Genomic DNA, 21,694 nt, shown 5'->3' on the forward strand with positions numbered 1-21,694 from the left:
AAAAAATATGCCTCCACAGAAATGGGACAGTCTTAGGAGGAGAGATTCGGTAATCTCTTAAGGCAACGAGGAGACAATGAATATAATTTCTAATTCCAACACCTAGTTCATGTTAATAGAAAAGTCCTTTAATCATTGTTTCCATCATTAATCATTATTTCAATTATGTTCACTGTCATAACTGAATAAATGATATCACTTCAATGATAAGAGTTTCATTGTATCAAAACACTGAGTCTTAAGTTTCTAAGTGAGGGAAGGGTCACTTAGTGCTTAGCACGGATACTCCTTATAGGGATATTCGATGACTGTGACCTCTCTGTACCTTGGACCCTCAAGTATATCTGCAGAGATAAAATGATAAAATGTACTATGTACATCAGTCTCTTGGTGCATCAGGAAAGTCACTCCAGTGGAAAATCACTCTGGAATTTCCTTGTCTTTGATAACTGTTTAAAACAAAGTTTTTGCAGTAGTGTTGTAATTCAAGAGTAGGTCATCCTCTGCATACAGGTAGTAAGAGTTTGCTTCACACAATGGGCTGTTATTCATGGGCAGTCTGTCAACATATGCTTCCTGTAACTATTGGTTAAAACTAGGAAATAGCTGTAGCCTTTATCAGGGCTGGAATGATAACCTACAATTGCAAAGTGCTTTAGGTTTGAAAGCTCTTTCACACCTACCAAAGTGGAGATTTGTCAAAGGTAAAACCTCTTGGCAAGTTAAGCATCAGTGGTTTAATAATGTTGCATTTGTTTGCATATACATAGGGGTGGGAGTGGAGGGAGCATTGATTAAAAACACTTCCTAGTAATTCTTTTCCATTCATTCAGTCAACAAATACACTAGTTAAATATTTACTGAGTACCTCAAGTACCAGTCACTATGCTAAATGTTAGGGATACAATTTTAATAACTATAACAGACACCATTGTTTTTAAAATCATTATACTTGTAGACAATGAATTCTGCAGTCCCAAATGCCTTCCGTGAGGCTTGACTTGCACATAATATTTAACGCAAGAATTGCCAACTCTTAGGATAAGTTAAATAGGAAAAAAAAAATGCAAAAGTTGAACTCTTATCAGGAGAAGGATATTTAATTTTATCATTTACCATAATGGGAATCTTGAATCTTTATATCAAACCCTTTTCCTTTGGAAAAAGAAATGCCAGCTCTAATTGAGGACCCTCCAATGCCTCCAGTTACTGAAAAACGTTCTCCTTACTATGTCCCAGGTAGAATGCACTGTAAACTCTTGCACGTGGAGAAACTGCGCTCAGCGATTGCCTCTGGGCATGGGAACTAGACTTGGACACACCCGGGTGAGAACCAGACTTTTCATTGCATATACATTTTGGTAGTTTGACTTTCCTCCGGTCTACGTGTGCGTTGTCTGGCCCTGGGAAGCGAGACTGCGCAGCTGCAGACCCTCAGGCACCCAAGAGGGTCGCGCCCGCGCCCACGCCCCGCGCCCTTGGCCTCAAGTAGGCGCGTGGGTAAGTGCGGCGAGGGCTCTTTCCCTGGTTCAGCGCGGCCACCGGGAGCAGGAGCCACCGCTGGGAGAGGGACGCGTCTCCTGCTTGCGCCCAGACGACTGCACTCGCAGTTGCTTGGAAGCAGCTCCGGGTTGCAGGGCAGGAATGTGCCCTTCCCCCCTGCAAACTTTCGGCTGCAGCAACGGAAGCAGGAACTTGCGAACCACAAGCCAGCTGGCCAGGAGGGAGCTGCGGAGCATCCCCTGCCATTCTCACCGAGAGCCTCGCGCGGAGTCACCGCTGCTGCCCCGCGAGCGCGTAGGGGCCGTCCTTGCACGGGTTGGACCTCAGGGGCTCCGGGGTCCCCGCGGCGCCAGGTAAAGGCGTCCCGGCCCTCCCCTCTCGACCCACCCCAGGTAGCGTCGCCACCCCTCCTTGCCTGGGGCGAGGCTCCGCCACCCGTCCTGGAGCGAGCGAAGGCTGGGGCGAAGGAGGGCTGAACCGGGGCTTTGGCGCGGAGGTGTCCCGGAGGGGCTTTCCAGGCAGGCCAGAGGCACCTGTCATAAATGGAACTGGCTCCGCGTCGTCATTGGGACGGGCAGAAGGACAGTTTAGTGAGCGACATATATTTCCTCAAAGGAAGGGAAATTTCTCCTTTTTTTTCTTTTATGATTTGGGTCCTGTATTCATGTTCGAACCTACTAATTGTCTAATACTCTGCTGGGTGTGCCTTGATAGATTAGATTATGCTGCGAGTAAAGTGATTTCCAATATTCGGCGTACACGTATGTTCGACTATAGTAAACAGGCATTATACTTCAGGCGCTTCCTCTCCCTCCCACCTGTGTCCTTTTCCCTCCATCTTTCAGCAAGATTCATCTTGACTTTAGACCTTCAAGGCCTAAATAATAATGACTTAGAAGATTAATTTACCTAATAATCGTTGAGTATTTTTAATGAGAAAGAGATGTTTTATACGGGGAACACAGCACCTGCCCCCTCCTTGCGGCACAGTTCAGGTTTCCTTGCAAAAGCTGCAGGAGAGATTTTGTCAGAATCCATTCAAAGTAAAGGACTGGCCTGGGTTTCCTCTTTTGTTCCTGTTTCGTTTTCTTTAGGACTAGAAAAAAGACTTGCAAAGTGTGGCAGCATAAAAAGTTAACTTCTGCCAGGATTCTTAACCTGGGGAGACCATGGATAGTTTTCAGAAAGGCTGTGTATGTCGGTGGAAAAATTTATTATTTTATTAATCTCTAACTGAACTGTAGCATTTCCTTTAAGAGGCATGTAGGCAAAGGACATCATCATATGTTAGAGGTAGCTCTTTTGCCACGAGTAGAAATTACATTTTTATATCAAATTACTAAAGTGCACATATCTCAAAATATCACTTACATTCAGCACTATTTTGAAATCATGGCAGTTACTGAACATACCACCACTTGTTATTTAATAGATTAAGAAGAGCATATAATACACAGCTGTTTTTATTTTAACTAAAAATGGGGATAATAAGATCTGTCTCATTAAGATTCTTGTAAGGATTAAATGACATGTAAAGTGCTTAGTATAGAGACTGGCATGTGAGAAATATAAATGTTGTTTATTATCTTATTGTTTCAAAAGTTGGACATAACTGTTAGCAAGGTAGCTATTAGATTTGTGTTCTATTACCATATACAGGTTTGTCTGGTTTCTTGGTTTTTAAACTATTTTATTGTTTTTACTTACTAAAGTATCTGTTTATTTTAGAGTTCACTCTTTGTGTTGTACAGTTTTATGGTTTTGACAAATATAAATACACATCATTACAGTATAATATAGAATAATTTCACTGCCCTAAAGATCTCCTGTGCTCCAGTGGTTTTTTTTTTATTTTCAATGTAGTTTTGCTTTTTCCACAATGTAATATAGTTGGAATTATACCTATTCAGATGGACTTCCACTCTGCAATAGGCAATTAAGGTTTTTGTATGTCTTTTTGTGGCTTGATAGTTTATTTCTTTTTATTGCTGAATACTATTCCTTTGTATGGATATACCACTGTTCGTTTAACCATTCATCGATTGAAAACTGGATTGCTTCCAGTTTTGGGCAATTATCAATAAAGTTACTATAAATATTTGCATGCAGATTTTTGGTTTTTACCCATTTTTAATTGGGTTGTTTGTTTTCTTACTGCTAAGTTTTAAGAGTTTTTTTGTATATTTTTGGCTACCAGTTCCTTATCAGAAATGTGTCTTGCAAATATTTTATCCCTGTCTGTGGCTTGTCTTTTTGTTCTGTTAACAGTGTTTTGCACGAAGAAGTTTTTAGTTTTAATGAAATCCAACTTACCAATTTTTTCTTTCATGCATTGCACTTTTAGGGTTGTGTATAAAAAGTCGTTGCCTATTCTAAGTTCACAAAGACATTTTCCTATGTCATAATCTAGGAGTTTGATAGTTTTGCATTTTTCCATTTAGATTTATGATCTATTTTGAGTTAATTTCTTTGAAGGGTGAATTATTATTATTATTATTATTTTTTGCATGTAGATGTCTAGTTATTCCAGCACCACTTTTGAGAACACTATCCTTTCTTCATTGTCAAAGATCAGTTGACTGTATTTGTGTGGGTCTATTCCTGGGCTCTCTCTTCTGTTCCATTGGTCTATTTGTTTATTCTTTTACCAGTACCATGCTGTCTTGATTATTGAAGTTGGGTGGTGTCAGTTCTCCAACTTGATTCTTCAGTATTGTCTTGGCTCTCCTGGGCCTTTTCACATTCCATGTAAACAGCAGAATCAGTTTGTTGAGACCTACAAAACAACTTGCTGGAATTTTGGTTGGGATTGTGTTAAATCCATAGATCAAGTAGGGAAGAACTGACATGTTAACAATATTGATGAACATGGAATATCTCTCCAATTATTTAGATTATCTTTGATTTCTTTCATCAGTGTTTTGTAGGCTTATTTAACAAACTACTTGGATAATTATATTTCAATATAACTGGCTCCTTTGTAATCCTCTATATTTCATTTTATGCATTTTAAAACATGTCTCTCAGAAGAGATCCTAAACCTTACCAGGCTACCAAAGGGTTCATTAACCTCCACTCCCAGGCCCTCCCACAAAAAAAAAAAAAAACCAACCCAAAAGATACCCAACTAAAGAAGCAGTAATTCTTCTCTAGGCTGTCATTCAGTGAATAATTTGCATTCTGGAGATGTGGGATGAGTGGTGAGGATAGTTTATGGTGTTGCATTGCCAGGTTAACATTTATTTATATTATTCCTAAAAGAACCAGCTTACCGGTGGAGTTGGCATTAAACCTAGTGTGATTTTGTGTTTTTGGAATGTCAAAAAGAACACCTGCCCCTAAACTTTCCTTCAGCTGAGCCATAATATTCTCCTGCTGACTAGCTAATTCCTAGAATTAGATTGTTATGGTTACTTGCCTCTGGTTTGATACTTAAAGAGAAGCAACAAGAAAAGCAGCCTTATTTCCCTCATCTATAAAAGGAGGAAAATAACAACTTTTTTGCAGGGCTGGTATTAGTATCAAATAGAACAATATATGTCAAGTTCTTGGAGCATTGTCTGCCACCCAGTAACTGATTTAAAACTCTAATTGTTACTACCGAGAAAGGAAATATGCCCAAACCTATTATCACTGTTTCACCAGGGACTAGAGGTTTTGTGTCCTCTACCCTTCTGGTTAGGAGAGGCAAGAAGAGGAAGGATTCTAGAACTCAGAGGCAGGCCTACGGTTTATACCCCTTTCTTCACAGACACTTGTCCGCTTTTAAGCAGTGATAGGATAGCATACATGTTTATTTGTTCTTTGCCAAGTTTTTAACAAAAGCTTGTCTCAAATCTATTAAAAGGGAAATGAATACAAGTGCTGGTTTATTTCTGCCCTGTAAATTGTGAGTCACTTACACTGACTTAAGTGAACGGAAGTGTATTTTTGCTAGATTTGCTAAAGGAAACAAAACTCATTGATGACTTTTTTTTGCTCTAGACCATCATCTCTGCAATCTTCTTGAAGCAAACTAAGACCAGAGGGAAGTTTATCCTTGACCTTTGAAGACTAAAACTATACTGAAATTTAAAATGTTGTTTGGAGAAGAACGGAGCTTGGTCTACACTTTTGCACTTGTTTGTTTCCTGGCAGTGAGGCCGTCCACCAGTCATAATTGTCCTACCCAGAGTCTGGAAGATGTCGTCATTGACATCCAGTCATCTCTCACCAGGGGGATCAGAGGCAATGAGCCCATCCATACATTAACTCAAGAAGACTGCATTAATTCCTGCTGTTCAACAAAAAACATATCAGGTAAGCAATGGTCCCTTGACGGCCCTTTATTCCATGTGTCTTGTGATGTAGTAGCAGGTTGACGTGGCTGAATGGTTTATACTAGTGATTCTCAATGGGATAGAAAGGTGGGTGACAAAATCACCCAGGGAATGTCACAAATGTGCCCTCCCCTCCCCTAAGCTGGTCAAAGTTACCGCGAAGTGTGTGTGTACATCACTCAGGTGTGTGGATATAAAAACTGAGAACCCTCGGTGTTAGGTTCTAGCAGGCATCTAGGATATCAAGACAAAAATGGTATTTAAATGCTTAGCTGACATTGTGGTGGAGTATTGCAATACGATGTGATATTACAAAGAACATTTAAACAGAGAAAGGGAGTCAAGACAAATCCCTAATTCATCCCTTAGGGAAATCAGCATTTAATTTTTAAGTGGAAACGCGAAATCGCCATTTTGTCTCCCTTCCCTGGATCTAGAGGCATAAGGTGAGTCAGGAAGCCACCGGCCACTAATTGAAGCTTCTAGGACTCTCAGGGGCATGGGAAGTCATTTAGTCTGACCCATTCATAAGACACTGAAGGCAACTAAGGCCACAGGTTTAAACCATGCCTTTACAGATTTCAGGCTCCATACTTACTGAAAAAAGAAGTATGTATCGAAGTGAAACAGTAGTTGTTTTTCAGTTGTTTATGAACCTGCCTCAATTCCCTAAATGGAAAAAAAAAAAACCACCCTAAATTTATTGAGCACTAATGCATTGCTAGAGTTAAAACAATAAGACGGATAAGGCCTTGCCCTCAGAGCCTAGAAGAGCTAGTGAATGCTGGACTAGTGGTTCTTACTTAACTTACTAGCCAACAAAATCATGTTTTCTCTTAGATCTTTGCTTCCTTTTTTTTCCCCCCCTATAATCGTTGTGGATAGGAAGGAAGGAAGGGAGGGAGGGAGGGGAATTTGGTCTTTGTCCCTGGTTCCTGACACAGAGCTCCAAAAAACCTTGGTATTCCCTGTGCATAGGAACTCTTTTGTTGTTCATAATGAGCCCATTTTAACCATTTTTGAGTTAATGCTCATGGCAGGACTCTTGGTTGGACCACAGGTAGCTTCAGGTAGCTGGACACCTAAAAGACCAAGCCTTGATTAGAAGCTTGGAGTTTTCAGCCCCACCCCACCCCCCACCTCTGAATAGAGGAGAGGGGCTGGAGATTGAGTTCTGCCCCCAGTGGCCAGTGATTTGATCAATTATGTCTATGTTGAAACCTCCATAAAAAACAAACCAAACTGTAAACAATGAGTTCTGGAAGTTTCCAAGTTGATGAACACACCCATGTTCCAGGAAGGTGGCACACCCCCACTCCGCAGGGACAGAGGCTCCTGTGCTCAGGACCCCTCCCACACCTCACCCTGTACCTCTGCATCTGGCTATTCATCTGTATCCCTTATAATAAATTGTAATAGTAAGTATAGCATTTTCCCAAGTTCTACGAGTACTTCTAGCAATTATTGATCCTGGCTTTGGGGTTATGGGAACCTGGATTTGTAGCCAAGTTGGCAGAAGTGTGAATAACCCGGGGACCTAATAATTGTGACTAGCATCAACATGAGGGCGACCTTAAAGGGCTAAAAACCCCTTAATCCTGTGGACTCTGACCATCAGAATTGAATTGACTTGTAGAACATTCAGCTAGTGTTGAAAAATCAGAGAACTGGAGAATGGGTGTGGAAAAGACACCATGCATTTGCTGTCAGGAGAGAATAACCCTTCTATGGTCATCTCAAATTGAGCAGTGAGCTTTTAGATGGTCTTTTTTACAAATTATTTATGGAATTACAGAGGTTTTATTTAAATGTCTAGTTTTGGCCCTGACTGATGTGGCTCAGTTGGTTGGGCATCGTCCTGCAAACTTAAAGGTCACTGGTTCTGTGCCTGATCGGAGCACATGCCTAGGTTGTGTGTTCAGTCCCTGGTTGGGGCAAATCCCAAAGGCAAACCAATTGATGTTTCTCACTTACTTCCCCTCTCTCTAAATAAAAATAAATATCAAGTTTTGCTTTAAATGTTATATCACCATTTATGTGAAATAGAAACTTCCCTTGCAAACAGGACTGCATGCTCTGTGGGTACTTCCCGACAGCATAGGAGACCACGCATTTCTCTTCAGTTTCTTGGGCACTTAGTAAGAAACGAGGGCTTGCTGCTTATTCTGCCAGCAAAACTACTGTTACTGCTTTATTGTGAGCAGAGTGAGTGGTGGGCCTCAGATAATGGATCTCACACTTTTTCTGCATTTACTGAGCAAAAGTTTTTAAATGTTTAAGGCTCAAAAAGAAAGTTTGATAATTTAATTTGCTTATAACCATGGACTCCAGAAAAATACTGATTAAGTACAGAGGACACAAAACTTGGCATACACCTTGGGGATCTTACGGACCACCCCCTTTACCTAAGTGCCCCTTCCAAAATGGTATTGCAGACTTAGCACAGTCCTGAGAAAGGGAAGGCTAAACTAGGGCCTTCTTGCTGCCTCAATGACAGAGTGATGACATGATAAACCCCCCACAGAAACGGAGTCCTATCAAGGTTGATCCCTAACCATCGCCTGATTTGAAGAAGCAGTGGTAACGGTTGGCAGCCCACGTGGGTTTTACCCCGTTATTGAGATATGTTTGGCACATAACAGTGGGTGGTGAAGATTTGATACATGTATAAATAAATTGCAAAATGATCACCACAATAAAGTTACTTAACACTTAGTTATCGTGTGTGTGTGTGTGTGTGTGTGGTGAAAAAGAATAGGTAGGTTTTAAAAAAAATAAGTTTATTGGGATAATATTGGTTAATAACATTATATAAATTTCAGGTGTACAACGCTACAACATGGCATCTGTATACCCTATTGTGTGCTCACTACCTGAGGTCTAATATCCTTCCATCACCATATATTTGATTCCCTTTACCCTCTTTGTCCTTCCCATCACTGTTCCCCTCTGGTAACCACCATTCTGTTCTCTGTATCTACAAATTTGTTCTGGGGGCGGGGGGTGGTGGTTTGTTGCTTTTTTAATATCTCACATGAGTGATATCTGGTTTTTGTCCTTTTCCATCTGACATTTCATTTAGCATAATGCTCTCAAGATCCATGTTGTCAAGAACATGCATTTACTAATTAGCCAATATGCCTCTTAAACTTCAACTTGGCCCAGGGTATACTGACCTCTCAAGAGTTCACAGGCCCAGATGTGAGACTGCACCAGAATGAGGTCAACTCTAGGTCATGACAATGAGAATAATTTCTATTGGACATAAGAGAAAGAGAAGCTAGAAGTGAAAGTTAAGAGTGAAAAATGAGGGAGGAAGGAAAACAGAAAAGCAAAAATAATAAGGAAGAGAAGAAATATTAAGAAAGAACCAAAAGAAGAATGGCACTGATACAAGTAAAAAATAGACTTCGCATCTCATGCACTACTTGGATTCTTTCGGGAAGGAGGCATGTTATGTAGGATGCTGAATTTACAGACTCCACCTAAGAAAGCCAGGCTCAGGGCTTCAGAGGTGTGTGAGATGCCTTCAGGACACCAGGGGTATATGAAGTCAGTAGGGTTCGATCCATTTCTTAAGGCCCAACTCAACTGTGAGTTGTGCAAAGATTGCAAAGTCATTATATTTTGGTGGATATTTTAGCTAACAGAAAGCTTATTTCTAAAGATTTACATGGACTATTAAAAATTGATTTTGCCAAAATTACCTTAACTGAGGTTTTTAAACCCAATGTCCTTAAACGTCACTTCAAGTGACTATGCTAAGGAAAAGGAAATGATTCAGTGGTCAGCAAGCAAGGGAACAAAAGTGTTTGTGTTGGACACCAGAATAAATGAAGTTCTTCCGGCGGGCCGTACTCCTTCGAAAATCCTGTTTCAAAATAATAATGCTATGAAACCTTTCATTGCAGGGGACAAGGAGTGTAACTTGATGATCTTCGACACTCGAAAAACAACCAGACAACCCAACTGCTACCTGTTTTTCTGTCCCAGTGAGGAAGCCTGTCCACTGAAACCAGCAAAGGGACTTAAGAGTTACAGGATAATTAGAGGTAATGAGAACATTGTTCTTTTCCTTTTGTGATTAGAATTGTTTAAGATTATGGTTCATGGGAAAGATTTTCCACAGAAGAGTCTAAGTAAAACTGCCAAAAGAGGTCACACCTGTAGAAGCACACCAGAAAAATCTCATGATTTAAAGTTCAACTTCTAAGTCAAACAGCTTCTTTCCAGTGAAAGACCTCTGAACCATAGTTTTTGTTTTTACCTCCATAAGATAAAAGGTGCACAGACTTTTCATGAAAACATTTTGAAATGCCTCTTTAGAACATTGTCAGCAGCCCTGGAATAGGGGTATAGGTCTCCTTTTTGGAAAGGATTAAGACCTATGCAAATATACAAAATTCTAGTATGTTTATCATTAGGTTAGAATTATTTTATAATCACATTATCTGAAATCAAACTCAGTGGATTTTTTTGCATAGCCCCAGAAGGAAGTTCATTAAAAAATACTAATTGAGCATCTATCATGTGCCAAATTCTGTGCAATGCATTGGGAATACAGTTTCTATGCACATGAAACATACATATTTGTTCAGAATACAGAAAATTAAGATAATTATTTGGATATGTCTTAGGGAGAAGTTGACTTGTTAATTTTTCAGGATGAGATGCTTTCAGTGTCAAATTGTCCTTGAAAGTTTTGGTCATTCTGCCCTTGATTATTAATATTATTTTCTTTATTCAATAAACAGCAAGTATTATTTAGTATCTCCCACATGCCAAGCACTTTTTATGCCCTAGGCATATAAGGATACAGCCCTAAACATAAAACTACAAGGCTGTCACTTCTGAAACTTACGTTTTAGGAGAGACAGAGACAATAAATAAATAATCAAGAAAAATTTATTACAAGTGCTATGCAGATGATTGAACTAAGAAAATGTAATAGATAATCCCCGAGTGGACCTGCTGGGTTAGGTGATGAGAGGAAGCATCTGCAAAGTAACCCCTAAACTGAGAACTAAACAGCAAAGGCCCAGATGTGAGGTCATGGGAAGCCCTTCTAGGCAGAGGAAGTAGCCTGTTTGAATACCCCAGCTGGCTGACTCATAGTGAACCAAGTACATAAAGAGTGGTATGCTAAAAATAAGACAGGTAGAGAGATCACAAAAAGCTTTGTAAGCCAGCATAGGGCAGGACATTTTCATTTTAAGTGTGTCGTGGGAAGCTGTTGGAAGTTTTTAAGCAGGCATGGAACATGGTACTTTAAAGGTGATTTCTCAAAGCTCACTGTGACTGCTGTATTGGGAATGGACAATGACCCAGCAGCAAGAGGGGAAGTGGGGGGACAGGCTAGGAAGTGGGGGTGAGATCCATGTGAAAGGCCGTGGCACAGTGGACCAGGGAGGCGGGGAGGAGGAGAGAAGCAAACGCAGGGGCTGTTTCCGAGGTAGCGCTCACAGGATTGCTGCTCGCGTGGGCGTGGGGACGAGGAAAAGAGAAGCACTGGAGCCAAGTCCTCGTTTTCTGTCTTGAGTGTCCAGATGGTGGTGGCACCATCTACTGAGCTGTGGAAGATTGGAGGAGAAGTAGCCTTAGGGTGGGGAGGGCAAGTGCAGGCAAGGGCACCTGCTCAGGGCACCGGGGCACCGACTCTGCTTTGTCCCTCGGGGGCGGGGGCGGGGCGGGGGGGCGGTGCTGTGTCCGGCTTTTGTTCCGGGACCAGGAACACTGGATGTACCCAACAATCCCTTAAAAAGATGACTTGCAAATTCTTCCTAAAGAGTGATGTGAACCCAACTCTGAAGAGGCTGGCACATAATAAACAAAGTTTTGCTTTGGCAAGGCTGAAAAACAGTCCCGAGATGGATGATGGTGACGGTTGCCCAGTGCGGTGTGTGCTCAGGGCCATTGAGCCATGTACTTAAAAAGGGTTAAAGTGGTAGATGATATGTATATTTTCCCACAATTCTTAAAAATAATAATTTTTTAAAAGACTATGACAGAACAGATGAGGCTTCTCAAAGCACCCAAGACCTTACCTGGCATGGACAGTATCTTCTCCTCGTCCTCCTTCCCGCCTTTTGGGGCCTCCGTGGCCAGGGTGGCTGCCCCTGGTCTGTGTGACTCCTTCATGTCTCCTGCCTGTATGCAGAGAGTTCTGGCTAAAAACACAGGGCACCTGCAGTGTGGTGTGGATATGGCTTCTTGCCATTCCCCCTTGATCACCTGGAACATTGCAGAGCCTGTCAGATGCCCAGAGAGGGTGTCCAGCAGGCACTGGATTTGCCAGTCTGAGTCTTCAAAGAGGTCAGGGCTCAAGACTTGGATTGGAGTGTTCGCTCTTCTCCTTCAGGAGCTCCCATCACGTGGAAGTGGGACCATCACCTTCCCCCTCTATTATGCCTTCATACCGCCTCTTCTCCATCCTGTCCTGTCTTCTTTCAGTGTGTGTTCCCTGTGTCTATCACCTGCTTCACCATTCAGGCAGAATATTTTAGTCCTGGCCAATGTGGCTCATTTGGTTGGTGCATTGTCCTGTGGACTGAAGGGTCACGGGTTTAATTCCCAATCAGGGCACATACCTAGGGTGTGGGTTTGGTTCCCGGCCGGGGTGCGTGCGAGAGGCAACCGATCGGTGTTTCCCTCTCCCTCCCAGTCCCTTCCCCTCTCTCAGAGGTCAATGGGCATGTTTTGAGGTGAGGATTTTTTTTTTTAAAAGCAGAATATTTTAAAAATATAGATAATTTTAATCGAGTAATTCTAATTCCATAAAATCTACACTAAATAAACAATACCAAAACATGAAAAAACTTGGTGTGAAGCTTTTTATTATATAATTAGTCTAAAAAAAAAAGAACTCTAAGCAGTATAAATGTCCAACTGCCAGAGCATGGTTGGGTGTAAAATGTGATGGATCCACTTGAGAGAATATGATGCAGACACTAAAAAATAAGTTGCAGGTGTAGAAATAAGCAAATTCCCATAAATATCTGGTAATAAACATTCAGTTGTTTTTCAGTTACATGAAAAAAATGTTTTAATTTAAAGGTATGCAGACATGTGAATAGTGGCTGGGACATGATAATAGAAATTATAGTAGAGTTTGTCTTAATTTTCGTAATACTTTTGTAATGTTGTTGCTTTTATAATGCATGTATAAAAGAGGGAGTATGCGGTAAAGATTCTCTCGCGTGGAAATGAGAGAAAAGGGGACTTGGCGCGTGCGTAGCCCTTTAAGAGTTAGTGTAAAGGTAATGAAATAGAATTAGAATCAAACAGTTCCTCTGGTAGCCACCAGGGGGTATCATCAGCCCAGAGCAGGTTGATGAATAACTACGTGCAAAGTGGCCCCAACTCTGGACATAGCTGAGCAGCGTACTGGTTTTATCTACAGTTTGCTTACAAGTTGTGTGTGTAATTCTATTTATGAATCTACCCATGTTGGTGGGTTGAGATTACCCATAAAACTAAATTATCTGCCTCCTGTTTGGAGTGAAATTTAATACCTGTTTGGTGATGTATTTCACGATGAACTCTCTTTCGTTGACTTAATATATACAGACTGAAAGATTTAAAGATGGCAGTATATTCTATTCATTCTATAAAACCATTTAGCTTGGCATCATTTAATTTTTTTTTCAGTTTGTGGGATATCATTTCTAACAAGGACTAGAATAAGGGAACTCCGATGTAGAATAAATTGGGAGTCTATTTCCTCGACTGGTTTTCAAGTAAGAGTCAGTCCCTAAGTTTTTTACTTAGTTTTTTACTTAGTAAAGTCACTTAAAAATGAAACTCAAAAGAGGGGTTGAGGGCCCGGGGCTGTTTCCCAGCACCCCCTATGGCTCATGTCCCCTGTGACAAAAAGCACCACACCCCAAAGACAAGCTTCGGAGGGTGAGGTCAGCGGAGCAGGCCTGCCGGTGCGTGGTTCTAGGATCGCTGTCAACAGAGGAATCTTATCAGGTATGGGACTAGCCCTTTCTTTGCTTTATTTATGAGCTTGCATTCTTGAGAAAGAAACATCCGTTTTGCTCATCCTTGTCAATGGCCTCATTTAAAGTTCTGAGTTCACACGTATCACAGGACATGTACTTGAGCCTTTTTTTAACTTTAAAATGAAATATGTTGAGTCCTGCTCTTTTTTAAAATATCTGATCCTACCTAAAAATAGAGATGCCGTGGATCTCATGGTGATGCCGTGTCTGTGATATGATATCACCTGCAGCAGAAACTCTTTTCTTCAGCATTGTTGGAGGGAAGAAGAATTCCAGGAATCTAAATCCTAGTTTAGAGTAAAGTACTATATCTTTGAGCACAAACCTTTTTGGTCAAGGGCCAAATAATAAGTATCTTATGCTTTTCAAGCCAGTATTTTAGGTTTTGTGGGTGAGATGCCATCTGTCATACTGAATCACCTCTGTCCTTGTATTATGAAAGCAGTGATAGTCAGTATGTAAACAAACAAGAATAGTTTGTTTACACATTCTCGTTTGTGTGCCAATTAAACTTTATGGACACAGAAATTTGAATTTCATGGCATTTTCATGTGTCACAAAATGTTATCCTTTTTTATTTTATATATATTTTTAATTTTTATTTATTGCCCCATCCTCTTCCACGCATTCCTCTCTTCCTCTGTCCCATCACTGTAGAAGAAAGCCACAACATCTGGTGACTGGTTTAGTGACACTGTCATCGGGTCTGATTTAACAATTCATATCTTTACATTTTGCACAAATTTCTATGGAATGTCAAGTATCAACAGTGTGAGGACTTACTGAACAAGTGGATACATTTGTCTTTTTTAACTCACCTTATAAATTTGTCTCCCTTTCATTGTCTCTACATTTTCAGATTTTCCGTCATTGGGCAAAGCTGATTTCCCAGCAGTGACTCCCATACCCCCTCGTCTGACAGGCTATTCAAAGCCCACTGGTATCTTGTGGAGAGATACATTTTCTCAGAAGTTTGGAGCTTCAGATCACTTGGAGAAACTATTCAAGACTGATCCAATGAGCACACGGTTCCCTGTTTCTAAAGAAAAAAGCCATTCTCAGAGTTCACAGTTTTCTTCAGAACAAAAACTAGCTCATCTTCTGCCTGAAAATATGACAACGTTCCCCACTACAGTGGCTGTTGCTTCCCTACGTACCCTCCCTGCCACTACAGAGCCCTCATTTCTCTTCCCCACCAATGCTCCAGCGACACTGTCTGTGACCTCTCAACCACAGGTGGCCACCACGGCTCCACCTGCAGTGACTGTCACTTCTCAGCCTCCCACAGTCAGTTCTACAGTTTTGACACATGCTCTGGTTACGTCCCAAGCTAATATGACTACAACAGCAGTTCCAACTACCATCTATCAGGTACCTACAGACTTGAAAGGCCTACCAGAAACGGTGCCCTTTACAGAGATGGCCAATGTAACTTTGACGGCAGAGGTGGCCCATAACCCTGCTACAGGTCTTTTGCCAAATGTGGATTCTTCTACAAAGAAAACCGCTTCCCAGGAGAATGGGAAGACCCTTGCAGGCAGCTCCTCCCAGCACAGTTTTCCAGGAAGCCAACACAGCCTTCCATTTGAAAAGTGGCTCCTCATTGGGACCCTGCTCTTTGGTGTTCTGTTCCTCATGATAGGCCTTGTCCTCTTGGGTAGAATGTTCTTGGAATCCCTCCGCAGGAAACGTTACTCGAGACTCGATTATTTGATCAATGGGATTTATGTTGACATGTAAGGACAAAACTAGGTATCTCTTAATTCATGTCGTTCCTAGTAGTCCAAGCATACTGAGTTTCTGCTAACTTGCTGATCTTAGGATTTTGGAAGCATTTAAGACAGGCAAATACCCCCTCCCACTTTGTTTTTGCTTTTTTGTTTTTTGAAGGGGGAAAGAAAATAAATCAGGTAATTTTTGTGTTCTATCTCTAAAATATCAGCTGAAAGCAAACTCTACCTAAAATAATACAATTGTCATATCAACTTGAAAAATGACTTTTTTTTTGCAAAAAAAAAAAAGGACTTTTAGGCTCCACTTTGTTAATATTTCTAGTTCCAGATAAAGCCAACTATTTATGATATTAATTCTAATGGATTTACTTTCCTTTATATATATATTCCAATAAAATTTATTCCAGATGTATTTCCTTCCAATTAAATATTTGAATAAATCTTTTGTTACTCAGTAATGTTCTTGTAAGTCATATGCCCAGCTGGATATCGTTCCATTTATTCCCACCGGCAAAATGATTAAATGATGAAAATATGTGTTCTAAGTTAAAATGACAACCCTACTCCCCATTTTACCATCAATGAGCAAAGAATTTCCTTTGGGAGAATTCTAGCAGAATATTAGCTTATGTGGAGACAGTGCTAAGTCATTTCTGATAAATGGCCAAATTTATTGGGTTGGCCAAAAATTTCGTTTAGTATTTTTCCATACAATGGCTCTAGTAGTGCTTAATTGTCTTTAATTTCATTCAAAACAATTTTGTTTGATTTTATTGTGACTACTGTCATATCAGTGTGCACTTAAAAAAATCAGAATTGGTGAATTTTTGTGCAGCCATTTTAATACTGACGATGGAAGAAAATGCTCAACATTTTCAGTGGATTGTGCTTTATTGTTTCAAGAAAGGTAAAAATGCAACTGAAATGCATAAAAAAGATTTGTGCAGTTTACAGAGAAGGTGCTGTAACTGATCAAATGTGTCAAAAGTGGTTTGCAAAGTTTCTTCGTACCACTGACATTTTGGCCAAATAATTCTTTGCTGCGGGACTGTCTTATGCATCGGAAGATGTTTAGCCACACCCTTGGCCTCTATCTACCCGTGAGAAGCCAATAGTGGGAGGTAGCTGACATACTCAAAACATTCAAATCAATAAAGTTACTGGTGAAAATGAGAAAATGTGTCTTTTATTTTATGCAAAAATCTAAATGGACTTTTTAGCCAACCCAATACTTTTTCATCTATTCTAGTTAACTTTAACATAATAATATAAGCATTTTCTAAAATGTACTAAGTTTAAATATAATCATATTATTCATAAATGCTTTTCTAAACTTGACCAACACTCATTTTTGGCTTTATTTGGAATAACATTGGAAATTATAGATAGCACTTCAAATTATTCAATCATTAGTGTGTTGTAACTTTTGTTGATTGAAACGTCTTTGAAACGTCTGAGAAATGCTTTTAATATACAGAGTTTACCACAGAAGTTACAGTGGAGAACTAAGAAGCCAGGAGGCCACCTAGGTCAGTTTGACACCTCACTTCTCTGGACTTCAAATTGCTTATCTGCAAAACAAGAGGTTTGTTCCCTTTCTGGTGATAAAATGGAATTCAACTGACAACTTTATACAATGAACACTAGAGGGCAGTATATAGTTAATAAACAGCAAGGAAGACAAACGCAGGAAATCACAAAAACAGGTTTTCTGCTCTTTCCTCCTCACCTCTTCCCGTTTCTTCTCCTGGAACCCCTCCCTCTTCCCCCAGGTCTATACTAAGCTCATTAAGAGGAAAGCTAGTCTGTTGAAAATAATACTTTTCATATATTTTCCAATTTAACAGCTTGGCACAAATCTCCAAGGGGTTTACATAAGCTTTAAGTAGATGAGTAAATAAAACCTTGAATCAATTTAATTTAACGAGTACTGATTGAATAGCCACCTGTAGGCGAGAATCAGATTAGTAACTAAGTGGCTCAGAACTGTAAAATCTCTCCCCTCTTTGTTGACGGAATTGAATTGTGGGAATAAGGCTTTCAGTGGATGTTTATAAAAGCTTTGTCCTGGTCCCCTTGGAGCTCTCCGTCCACCTTGCTGTACCTTGCTTGCTTGTCTTTCTCAAGATGGAAACTGGATGAGGAGCCCAGACCAGATGCCTTAGCAGTAGTCCAGATGAGAGATGCTATGGGCCCAAACTCTGGCAGTGACTGTGGGGAGGGATGTAGATTGTAAGGGAACTGTTGGCTGTAAGACCTGCTTCTAAGAGGTAGGGTAGCTATTTTCACACTGCTCTTTCTGTTCTTACCCTTGCCACCATTGGTGAGGCTGCTGCCAGGGGAAATCAGAGAGTAGGAAGCCTCGTTTGCCTTCTTTTAAATAACAATAACTGATAACCTAGCCAACCTTTTAGACAAGATGCTCTGAATTATGAGCCCTTCTGTTGGTTTGTGGGGAGGGAAGGGGACAGCCTAGTACAAGTTTGAAGATTACAATACTTCCCCCTCTCAAAAATAGCCTCTCTCCATTTTTCACCAAGATACCCAGATTAAAAGGCTATTTTTTTTTTTAATATTTCATTTTATTTTTAGAGAGGGGGGAAAGGAGGGAGAAAGAAAGGGAGAGAAACATCAATGTCTAATTACCTCTCGCACGCCCCCAACTGGGGAACTGGCCCACAACACAAGCATGTGCCCTGACTGGGAATCAAACCAGCAACCTTTTGGTTTGCAGGCTGGCGCTCAATCCACTGAGCCACACCATCCAGGGCCAAAGGCTATTCTTAAAAGAGACAATGGCCCTGAAAATAAAACCTATGGCTCTTTCCTTCTGGATGAATACTGCTGCGTTCTTGTTTCTCAATTACCCTAGCCTGGGTGAGTCTCTGAAAGTCTCTGGTTCCTAGATTGTGGTGGGCACTACAGGTTATCCACACAACAGCCACCCCCAGTTGCCCTGTTATAGGTTGCGAGAGTCAGATTCTTTTCCCGCCCCTCTTATAGTTAGGGATGGGCCTGTGACCCACTTCCAGCTAAAAGGAAACCTACCGGGAGCTTCTAGGAAAGATTCTCCTTGATGAGTGAGGGTTACACAAGTAAGAAAGCCCTTTTTGCCCCCAACCCCTTATTCACTGCTTGGAATGGGGGTCATGTATGTATGAGGACTTGGAACTACTGCAAGCAGCCTTTCTGCCAGCAGGAGGGGAGGAGTTGCTCGTGAGCCAAGCATGGCAAGGTGGGATATGGGAAGAATTGGGCCTTGATGACTTGGTTAGGCATCATTACCAAACCAGAAACTGCCCCATTCCCATTGCGTTCTGTGATAATAAATCTCTCATTTATTTTGTACCAATTTTAGTTAAATATTCTACTACTAATTGACAATGATAGCAAACACCTACAAGGTACTTACAGTTATGTGCCAGGCACACTTTTACATACACAAACCCATTCCCACAACAATCTCATGAAGAATTTTTATACCTATTTTGCAGATGAGTCAATTGAGGCACAGAGAGGTTTAAATGACCTGCTTGAGGTCACTTGCCCAGATAATCTGGCTCCAGAGTTCCCATTCTTTGCATTCTTATGACTGGAATGATACACAGCATAACCAAAAAAAGAGGTTTGCAGTAGATCAGACATGTTCTAGACTACAGCTTTTCAATTTTGTTGAATTAAAGGTTACCTTGAGCCAAGAGCATGGAAATTAAGAGCTCAGTGGTCTCATTCAGGGATAGGCTTCCTGTATTTTTTCAGCTGCTGACATCCTGTCTTCTTGTTTGGTCACTGACCACCTGCACCAAAGTTAATGGCCACTCATTAGTCGGAGGCACACCAAAATAAAGAATTCATCCTGGCCCTGGCTTCTCACCCCTCAATTACTAGTATCCCAGCCCCCCAGTCTCCGTTGTACTGAGCAACTTCAAAGTCATACTCTACTTCTTTCTCTCCTCAGCCTCCACATCCAGTGTTTACCAAATATTATTTATACCCTTTCAAAAATGCTTCTCAAAGTCAACCCTCCTCGCTGCCACCTCCTGTTTAGTCTCCCTAACCTGCTTTTCCTTACTCCCAAGTTACACTCTCCCTTCATGCAGCCTCCAGTTACTTTAAAAGCACAACACACACAAGCCATCGTGCATGACACCTCTGTGTCCCCCATTACCTGGGCAGGGATGATTACCCATTGAAAGTTGCAGAACAAGGCTCCCCACGCTACCCCCAACCTCCCTGTCCTCCCATCTACCTTCCCTCCCACAAAACCTGGGCTGTAGATCTACATCCCTGTTCTCTATTTCTCAGATGTTCCAGGCGCCTGCATGAGCCGTGCTATTCCCTCGTTCACCTGGCCAACTTCCATTCACCTTTCAAGACTCAACTCAAACATCACCTCCACCACTGTCTTCCTGAGTCTCCCAGGAGAGGCATAATTCCTCCCGGATTTCTGGCATGGTTCTTGATCTGCACCATTAGCAAGACAGTACCACAGTATCTTCTAACATATCAGTTTATATGTTACCCGCTTGACTGAGATATGTTAGAGAGCAACATTTCTCTGATTCTCCCATACTTAAGAGTGTGCCTGGCACATAGTAGACACTCCATAAATGATCATGAGTGAATTTTAAAACCTCTTTGTTGAAGTTCACTCCTGTCAGCAAAGAGCAGTAATGTGATCGGCTGTACATGCAACAGCTTCTATATCATGAAGAGAAAATCCAGCTAAGACCCCTGCTTATATGCCTTTTTTAAGAGAATGGGATACAATCCAAGTGCACAGTGATGAAGTATATACACTTAACTAAGACCATGTGCTGAGGACCCAGTAGATAAGTATTTTGATTTTGTTTATTTCTCCCCTTCAAGTTGAGGTAGTGCAATTTACTTAGCCTATGGAGAGAGTGAGTTGACAGAATGTTTTTGCTTGTGTTCTTATATTTTTGGTTAATTTTTAAGGGAACTTTTAGAGCACTCTTATAGCCGAAGTAAGGCTCAGATTCTAAGTGTTCTGTCCCCAAATTAATGTTGGTTAGCCAAAGAGTCAAAAATGAAACCCCGAGCTCTAGGCTTTTGATTCAATATTCTTGCTACCACATGGGGCTACCAGGAGCAGGGATGTGTCTCTGTGGAGATAAATCATGTAGTAACACACACACCCAGACATGGGGCGATGGGTGCGGTGTCCAAGTTTGATTTTCAATCTCATTGTATATAAGATCTAGTATGTTTAGTAAACACTTGTTTTTCATCTTCTTAAATGAGAAACATCTATTTACATTTAAATAATAGAAAATGAAGACATAAGACTTATTAAGGCCTAAATTTTGTTTTAGTGATTATATGCAAATACTCTCTTTATCAAGGGCCAACAGAATCACCTATGCAACTTTATACTTGTTTTCACCTTTTCATGGGGATAATTTGTCTTCCCAGCGATACTGAAAGTGACTGGAGGAATAGTGCTTGATTTGCTGGTGTCATTTAGTGTTTGCCACCTGTGGCTACAGTGGAAGAAAGGATAAGAAAAATACAGCTCAGAGAATCGAAGGACTTGCCCAACCTCATCCCTGACTCTCCATCCTTGCTTTTTCTGCTGGGTCTGCTCCCACTGGCCCTCGCATTGAGTAGGTGAGCGGTCAACATCTGTTAGTTTTAACATCTTCTAGACATCTAAGCTCCAAGGGTTTTGGCCTTTCTTGCATGGGATGAAAGGAAGCCCACATGCAGCCAGACAAGAATTATAAAAGGTAGGAGTGGTGGGCCCTTTCACAGGTCCGGCCTCTGCCACCCTTCGTTCCTCTTGTTCTTCTCCCTTTTCTTCCCAACACCATCCTCACCTCCTCAGGCCCTGAAACCTGTGTGTCCCTCCATCCCCTCTACCTCCAGGGGCTCGGCTCCCTTGGGAAATGGGGAGACACAGGAATAGGCACACCTGCCTTGATCTCCTTAGAGACATGGCTTGTTCTCACAGTCACCGAAAGCCACTCCCTCACACCAGCGGAGAAAAAAAGGAAACCCCCACCAGCCCTCATGGCAGGTACCTGGTTACACACATTTGCAGGCCTTTTCTGCAGGCATATGCCTAGTAAGCTTTAAAAATCCCAAACAACAAAATCTGAAAGGATACTATAGA

At 41.2% G+C, this 21,694-nt stretch overlaps 1 protein-coding gene across 3 annotated transcripts; it reads left to right on the plus strand.

The window, feature by feature from the left end:
- The first annotated feature begins 1,681 nt into the window (after positions 1 to 1,681).
- On the plus strand, positions 1,682 to 15,793 carry MANSC1 (MANSC domain containing 1). Of its 3 annotated transcripts, none has more exons than XM_054590924.1 (4): positions 1,682 to 1,895; positions 5,488 to 5,802; positions 9,734 to 9,874; positions 14,685 to 15,793. In XM_054590924.1, the coding sequence occupies exons 2-4, from the start codon at positions 5,580 to 5,582 to the stop codon at positions 15,563 to 15,565; spliced, it is 1,245 nt and encodes a 414-aa protein (XP_054446899.1). In that variant the 5' UTR covers positions 1,682 to 1,895; positions 5,488 to 5,579; the 3' UTR covers positions 15,566 to 15,793. The 3 variants fall into 3 exon arrangements, with proteins under 3 accessions (XP_054446899.1, XP_054446900.1, XP_054446901.1); XM_054590925.1 differs by having other exon boundaries at positions 1,682 to 1,856; XM_054590926.1 differs by lacking the exon at positions 1,682 to 1,895 and adding an exon at positions 2,036 to 2,093.
- Positions 15,794 to 21,694: the final 5,901 nt, after the last annotated feature.

The sequence above is a fragment of the Pteronotus mesoamericanus genome, unplaced genomic scaffold (genome assembly GCF_021234165.1).
Source record: "Pteronotus mesoamericanus isolate MK-2021 breed Mesoamerican mustached bat unplaced genomic scaffold, CSHL_Meso_final scaffold_21, whole genome shotgun sequence".
In the NCBI taxonomy this organism is placed as follows: domain Eukaryota; kingdom Metazoa; phylum Chordata; class Mammalia; order Chiroptera; family Mormoopidae; genus Pteronotus; species Pteronotus mesoamericanus.